The sequence below is a fragment of the Galleria mellonella genome, unplaced genomic scaffold (assembly GCF_026898425.1).
Source record: "Galleria mellonella isolate WM207_F2 unplaced genomic scaffold, CSIRO_AGI_GalMel_v1 utg200, whole genome shotgun sequence".
NCBI classification, from domain to species: domain Eukaryota; kingdom Metazoa; phylum Arthropoda; class Insecta; order Lepidoptera; family Pyralidae; genus Galleria; species Galleria mellonella.
Window position 1 is genome coordinate 489,093 of NW_026442034.1, and position 8,911 is coordinate 498,003.

The following is an 8,911-nucleotide window of genomic DNA, read 5'->3' on the forward strand; positions in this document are numbered from 1 at the left end:
AGTAACATTTGCTTAAAATCATGATATTTATATTAAAGTTATAATTTTTGATGCAGTTGGTTCCGCCACTCCAATGGACGTCTGAGCCCTGTCTCTAACAGCATCAGGATATCGGTATCGGAACAGGTTCTGATCATCCGGCGCGCGCAGCTGTCGGACAGTGGTGTGTGGACGTGCCGCGCCCACAACCAGTACGGAGAACAGAGACGAGACGCTAGACTGAGGGTGCGCTCCAGGCTGGTGGTGAATGTCCAGCCGCAGTTGCAGGTCAGTTCTTTACTTTAGTTTAGTTCATACACACACTTAGAGGGGATATTTGAAAAATTAAACTGAAATGAATCATACCAGCCCTTAACCGTCCGCTGCTGAACATAAGCCTTCCCCTTGGGGGGTTTTGACAGTAGTCGTCAAGCTTGGCAGGCGGATTGGCAACTGCAGTTAGGCCAAAATTATTGCTGGAGTTTTATATAATAGTGTCGTGAAATATTTGTCTGTTTCTATAAAGTTAGAGACTTTAGATGGCTTAGAATGGGAACCGCAATTCGCGGCAAATAGAAGACACTTACGCTTAGCAATGAAAAATTATAATAATAGTCTTTACTAATATTATAAATGTGAAAGTGAGTTTGTTTGTTACCTTAAAAGTCTTGACGACTTGGCCAATTATTACGAGATTTGGTACACATGTACTTATATGGGATAAAGAAGAATATAGGCTTTTTTAAACCCAGACGAAGCCGTGGATAAAGTTATTATAGTTAGTATATAAAATTAAATCATCAATACGGTTACCTGGGGGAAAGGGATTGTTAGTAATGGAGACTGAGAATCCCATTGCTAGCAATATACCCAACCAGGTCGACCTCCTCGCGGTTCCCTCTGGAAACTATTATGGTTAATTTCTAATGAATTCATCATGATGGGCTAACTGGCCTGTTTTCTTTCTCATCTATCACCCTTCACTGGTGCTCCGACAGCGTATCCCGTTAGCGCAGGCGGGGTTACCATACCATTTTCACCCATCAAAAAAAAAAAGATTACCTGATACTGACTTTAATAAAATAAAATTCTATAGAAACACACACTACTGAAGACGAAATAAATAATATCAAACATGAATAAATATACAAACCTTTTTTTTTATACAACTTAGAATGGCAAACAAGCTGACGGCCTACCTGATGGAAAGTGGTAACCGTCCCCTATAGACATGAGCAGTACCATGGACATAACAGAGCATACTGTTTCGCCCACGATACCTCTCATGCGTTGCCATTCCTGAGGACTCATGTGTTATTCCTCTGTACCCTGTAAATTCAAAATTTTTTTCAAAATTCAAAAATCATTTATTCATGTAGGACATTTTAGCCGCTTATGAACGTCAAATTTTTACATTATAATTTTATATTTTCCCTAACGTCCAGTTCGGTATATAGATCCAATTGAAAAGAACTGGCAAGAAACTCAATTGAATTACATTTTTTTTTTTTTTTTTTTTTTTTTTTTTTTTTTTCACGCCATATCCCACCCTTCAAACCGAAACACAGCAATGCAAACACAACTGCTTCATGGTTGAAACACGAATGGGACAGAGGTACCCAAGCAATCGACATATGTACAAAGTCTCCCTCAGGTAAATACTAAATAAAAACCAAATAATAAACCAAGTGAAATAATCAATACTAGGTCTTATATAACTCTAGGTTTAAAAAAAGCTCGATTTTACCTTAAATTCAGATCACAGATCGGCACCGGTCTATGGGGAAATTGAAAAATAAGTATTCCGAGCACAGGGGCGAAAGACACATCGCGGGCGATGTGATCTGTACCTTCAATAGAAAGATGTGAGCGTAGTACATAAAATACGTGGCTGATGTTTTTTTTTTCTCTGACTAAACAGAAAAGATTACCAAACTATAACTTCTTATTTGCTCTGTTTACGTTGCTGCGTAAAAGCTTTCTCTCAAGAGTCTTGATTTTCAAATGTAGCACACGGGTACAAAACAAGAATATATATCGACTGAACATTGAGATTTCGCAACTACATAGCTATGTTTGTGACATTTATAGGATTGTTTTTACAATGAATAAAGTTGATTCTAATCTTACGTTTGCGCTCTTCGAAAGAAAAGAGATAATATACAATTCAAACTAAACTTTTTTCTAATCCGTTCTCAAACAATAATGTGTCATATAATAATCCAATGTACAGAATGTGCAAATTGTACAATGACATTGATTGTAAATCGGATATTGGCATATTCTATCAGAAATTTTCATTGTTTCGAAGCACTTTACATACATTGATAACCTAATAGTTTATAAGCATACTCGTATTTTAGCAGTTTTGTTTTTGATTCTTGTTTTGTATGTAGTTTTTATCATTAATTCTTTTTTTGTAATAAAAATCAACGTATGCTGTTTCACCTCTGTGAATGTTGAGTACAACTATAATTGGACTGCAAACTTATAATGCTATTGTTGTATTCTATTGTTAAAAGATTTGTTTGTAATCTGTTATTGTACCACAAAAACAAATAAATGAACAAGAAAAAGCAAATCTCAAAATAACAACTCCATATCAAGCCAGTTGATCAGCGTAAAAATATTAGGCTATTGTTATTTTTCTTGTCGTTTTATTTAAATATAGAATCGGCCACCCCTTCCTATCCCATCGTTTGTCATAAGTGATTAAGGGAAATCAACAGTCGATGGATGGGTAGCAGCGTCCCTCTTAAAACATCACCAAAGCCTAACTGCCGTTATCAAGGGAGAAGGGGATTGTTAGTAATGATAGATAGATAGATAGATAGATAATTTATTTCATTACTTTACATTACACATAAATTACAATACAAACATACACATAATACACAGTAAAAGAGATAAAAGAATGAAAATTGAAAAAAATAATGGAAACTAAGAATCCCATTGCTAACAATATAACCAGCGAGGTCGATCTCCACGCGGTTCTCCCTGGAAACTATCATGGTTAATTACTTGTGAATTCGTCATGATGGGCTGACTGGCCTGTTTTCATTCTCATCAATCACCCTTCACTGGTGCTCCGCCAGCGTATCCCGTTAGCGCAGGCGGGGATACCATACCATTTTCACCCATAAAAAAAGCCGTTATCTACCAGCCTTCTGTGGCAGCTACTGGGAAAATTTCCCTTACTGGGAAGGCTTATGTCCAGCAGTGGACAGTTAGCGACTTATAATTGTGATTATTTTTATTATAAAATGAGGTCAGCATAATTTTTTTTTTTTTTTTATACAACTTAGAATGAATGAATAATAGAGGATAGATAATGCGTTAAGATAAATAGATGACGTAAGATACATAGAAATAATTTAAAGAGCTCTATCAAACAAGAAGTACGTTATGAAATTTTTTTTCTATGCAACTTAGAATGGCAAACAAGCTGACGGCCCGCCTAATGGAAAGTGGTAACCGTTGCCTATAGACATGAGCAGTACCATGGATATAACAGAGTATATTGTTTCGCCCATGATACCGTCCGTGCGTTGCCATTCCTGAGGACTCAGATGTTATTCCTCTGTACCCTATAAATTCACACCACATCCCACGCGTCAAACCGAAACACAGCCATGCAAACACAACTGCTTCACGGTAGAAACACGAATGGGACAGAGGTACCTAAGCAATCGACTTTTGTACAAAGTCTCCCTCTGGTAAAGCTAGATATCAAATTTGATACTATTTTTTTAAATGTTAAACTGATGCCAATAACTCTTTTTACTTTTTTTTTTTGTATTAGTTGCAGATTAAAGTCCAAATAAGTTAAAAAAAGAGAAAATTTTTAAATAAAAAAAAAAAAGAGTATCAAAACTTATGACAATAGACGTTTATATTCACGGTGCCTCTCTTAATTTACGCTCAAGGTACATTACAACGATTCCCTTTACAACAAAAGCTATGAAATCAAACAAGATACAAAGAAACTTCGTTAAATCCAAAGAGATATTAACGATGCCAAACTTTGATTTAATTTTAAATTAAATGTTGTTACTTAGTGATTTTATTATGAATTCAAAGCTATTACCTATTATAATAAACATTGTTATCAAGAGTTTGGAAACATCCTTATTGGGCGAAGCATTGAACATTTTGAAAGGTTTTAAATTACGATTTCTATTCAAAAGGGAATTTCCTAGCGGAATAGAAAGGTAGAAACACTTCATTGCAATAATAGACTTGGCGATATTAAGAGCGGTAATATTAAAAGATTTAAAAACACATAAAGCCATAAATTCTTAGCATTTGAATTCTCTAAACATGATATTCTTTTTTTTTATACCACTGAGGTGGCAAACAAGCATACGACCCACCGGATGGTAAGTGGTTACTGTAGCCTATGAACACCTGCAATATCAAAGGTATTACGCGCGCGTTGCCGACCTTTAAGAAACCTCTTTACCCCCCCTTTGAAGAACCTCATGCTGTAGTCTCTTGGAAGAACCTCGGCAGGGAGCTCATTCAACAACCTAAGTGTTCGTGGGAGGAAACATCTCTGAAACCGCGCAGTACGCGACCATTGAGGCTGTAGGACATGAGGATGTACTCCCTGTCGATGGCGAGCCGTACGATGGTAGAAGTTCGTCTTTAATGATTAATAAATTAATAATTATGTCACAAATATAAATGGTAAATCTTGTATAAAGCCATGAAGAAGTACTTCTTCATAACGTGGTCATTGGATCTTTGTACAATGTACCATCATAGTCTTCATTTTGTTACTTGTCTTGTACAGTAACACCTTTAAAACTAATTTGAACGGAATATATTCCCAAAAATGCAGCATCCTATCTTTGTTATTCTTCGAATAATAGTTCATCTATATTATTATTTCAAGGATTAATAAATTTAGACGTAGCATTTTCAGCTAAGATTTTTTCATCCCCTCTATCCCATACTCCTTGTTACACATGAACTGGTAAGTAATTTGGTTTGGGCGAGCCCGTGACACGCTGTCGGCGGGAACTGACTCTCCCAAGTGAATTATTCATGAGATCGAACTGTCGCCGATTGTCTTCCTATGCCAAGTCGGTCACTTTGGGAAAATATTGCTACGCTTTATGTACACACTAGAAAATGAATTTAAATTATAGTATTTATGATCTTTCACTATTGTGTATAGTGAAGTTATTGAAAACTCACCTGACAAAAACATAAGCTGCTATTTAACATTATTCTTGGAACGTTAAATGACTTCTCCATTACAATTTTAATTATTAATTATAATAAAATATGAAATAATAGTGAATGTATTTTATTTATATTACTTTTTGTTTTTTAATTATTTTGTCTACGGGATTTCCCAGCTTGCTTTTGTCCACAACGGAATATCAGTGTTTTGCTTTTTTGAGGGCAAAGCAATAAGCCAAGTTGTGACCACTTTGTGTTACTGTGGCACACGCAAGAAGGGAAAAATTGTTATTTATTTCATGCCTTTTATTTCTATTTATTTATTTTTTGTATATGTATCTTTTATCTTTTTTCACTGTGCATCTATATCTGTTTATTACTGGATACTTAAAAGCTAGTTTCATAAAACAAAGTCTTAACAAAATATCGGGCGGATGTTATAAGTGGCGACTAAGGGAACTTAATGCTCGAGGGATAGGTAGCAACATCGCTTTTAAAATATCACCAAAGTTTAGCTGCGGTTGCTGACCTGCCTACCAAGCGTGGCAACTACTGGCAAAACGATGACTCACATCTATGCAGTCAAGCATCACTGCAGCCCATAAACACTTCTAGAACTGGAGTCATCACTTGTGTATTTCCAAACACTGTGATATGTTTTTAATTATAGTAGCCAGCAATTACACTGCCATATCTCACATAATGCAGTAAACAAGTTGTTTGAAAGTCCAAAGAAGCGGGGGGAAAAGGGATTGTTAGTATTGGAGCCAAATAGTCCCATTACTAGCAATATACCCTCTCAGGTCGACCTCTAAGTGATTCCCTCTGGAAACCATCGTAGCTACTTCTAGTTGAATTCGTCAGGAGGGGCTAACTGACCTGCTTTCATTCTTATCTGTCATCCCTCACTGATTCCCCGCCAGTGTATACCGATAGCGCAAGCGGGGTTACCATGCCATTATCACCCATTACAAAAAAAGTCCAAAGAAGCGAGACAGATATACCATTGTATACCATAGTACCCATTGATGACTTTCTACAAAATCTCCCTACAATCTTATAGAACATTTTTTTTTTATTTTCATTTGCAGATAGCAAACTCAGGCAGTTCAGTGACGTTCAATTGTTCACTGGAAGGTGGTGATGCGAGGATAAGGTGGCTCCACGACGGCGTGCCCGTGGGGGGAGCCGAGCGAGTGCTAAGGGTCCATTCAGTGATGCGAGTCCACCGAGGCATGTACCAGTGTTTCGCCGAGAGGGACTTAGACTCCGCTCAGGCTGCTGCTGAGCTTCGATTAGGAGGTAAGTGTACTTTAATTTCTTACTTCATTCTTACTTTAGATGGACTCGATTAATTTCACTTATATCACATATATTCAATTGTTTTTTTTTTATTTGTGACCCTAATTTTTTTTTATACAATTTAGAATGGCAAACAAGCTGACGGCCCACCTGATGGAAAGTGATAACCGTCGCCTATAGACATGAGCAGTACCATGGACATAACAGAGTATTCTGTTTCGCCCATGATACCACCCATGTTGCCATTCCTGAGGACTCAGGTATTATTCCTCTGTACCCTGTAAATTCACGCCATATCCCACTCTTCAAACCGAAACACAGCCATGCAAACACAACTGCTTCACGGTAGAAACACGAATGAGACAGAGGTACCCAAGCAATCGAATTTTGTACAAAGTCTCCCTCTGGTACAAAAAAATTACCCTTCTGTAACGGGTCTATAACATTTGGCGATTAAATAAAATTCTATTTCTTATATGTTTATTTATTTATCAAGATAAACTAGCAGCGTACATATTAACACATTTAAAGGCAACGCAGTAGTTAATATTAGTATAAAATATATATACGCCAATTACAGGTAAGCACTACATCCGCCGTTGTATTTAGATAGTGATTAACATACATTAAGCCTTCGAATAGACAATATATTACCTACAAAACAGGCAGTTATAATATCTATTGAACATATAATAATGTTACCAGAGATATAATTTTGAATAAGAGAAGTATAATAATACAATATGTACTAAAAATAATTAAGACTGCGTTCCACATAAAGAAACCGACTTATGTTAGGTAGCAAAACTATCTAATCATTTTAATTTAAAAACTAAACTATTGACTCTATTCGTATAATATTTCTGTAAGATCAATCAGTATGTCCTCACAGTTAAAAAAAAGGATTTTTTCAAATCGATTTACGACTGGTACATGAAGCACTTTCTCCCACGTACAACCACTCTTTGGTATCAACTTCCAGCAGCAGTATTTCCGAATCGATACAACAACGTTACCTTCAAAAGAGCATATTCCTTTTTAAAAGGCCGACAGCACACCTGCAATCCTATCTCGTCACCGTATGCCCATTCTAATATACGTATATTACCAGAGGGAGACTTTGTACAAATGTCGTTGGCTTGGGTACCTCTGCTCCATTCGTATTTCAATTGTGAAGTAGTTGCGGTTTCGGTTTAAAGGGTGGGATATGGCGTGAATTTACAGGGTACAGAGGAATAACACCTGGGTCCTCAGGAGTGGTAACGTATGTGGGGGTGTCATGAGTGAAGCAGTATACTCTGTTATGTCCATAGTACTGCTCATGTCTATAGGCGACGGTTACCACTTTCCATCAGGTGGGCCCTCGGCTTGTTTGCCATTCTAAGTCGTATAAAAAAAAAGTATATTAGGTATATAGTTTAAGTGATACTGCTTATCTGTGCGGTTACATTTTATTGTCCCAGCGTGTTCCCATTTAAGAAGGGGCAAGCGCGTGACCCGAAATCTATAAGCTAACGTGCCGGCACACTGAATACAAATTGTTTCCACCATGGCTTTGTTGTAGGGATGGCATTTATCACATCATATATATCATACGGTTTCATTTCATTATTTTACCCGACTGCGTAATAAAAGAGGTTTTTTCTACAACACAGAGAGCAAATAAGTATACGACTTACTTGACTTAATGTCACTATGTGACTATCGCCACCTATAATTACTCAAAACACTGGAGGAATTCCAAAAGTACTGCCGGTTTTTAAAAAGGAACAAGGAACTCTTTTCTTGAAGGTTACGATGTCGAATCTGTTCGGAAATACTGCTGCTGGAAGTTGATTCTAAAACGTGATTGTGCAAATGTTCCTTGAAACGGTGGAGGACGTAGGTCAAGTAATGAAATAAGGTCACGTCTAGATGATGTATCAAAATAACAAGAAAAAAACAGATTTTAATTTAAGCCTTCCGGAGTACAACTGTGAAAACTCCATCTAATTTAGTGCAATAGCTTTTACGTGATGCCGGAACAAACATACAGACAAATAGATAAAAAAAAAAACTATTATTTTAACATATATTAGTATAACAATAGTTAAGTATTAAAACACGATATAAATTTTTTATTAATATTTTTTAAGTACAGAAATTATGTAGTTACAATTTTTATTAGAATGTATCAGTAAGATGTAGTTAGTTATTGTGACTACACTACACTTGATGTACGCAGGTTATATTCTCTAAAAATGAAAATGTCCAACAATATAGCTTTATTTTGATGGGTGAAAATGGAATGATAACCCCGCCTACACTAACGGGATACGCTGGCGGAGCACCAGTGAAGGGTGATCGATGAGAATGAAAACAGGCTAGCCTAGATGAATTCATTAGGAATTAACCATGATAGTTTCCAGGGAGTACCTCGAGGAGATCAACCTGGCTGGGT

At 36.6% G+C, this 8,911-nt stretch overlaps 1 protein-coding gene across 1 annotated transcript in view; it reads left to right on the forward strand.

The window, feature by feature from the left end:
* The window catches only part of LOC113519148 (cell adhesion molecule Dscam2-like), a 271,730-nt gene that overhangs the window by 224,786 nt on the left and 38,033 nt on the right, over nt 1–8,911 (forward strand). Inside the window, exons 8-9 of the mRNA XM_052894222.1 lie at nt 57–267; nt 6,261–6,471. Coding sequence (XP_052750182.1) covers nt 57–267; nt 6,261–6,471 — 422 coding nt within the window. The remainder of the gene's footprint in view (nt 1–56; nt 268–6,260; nt 6,472–8,911) is intronic.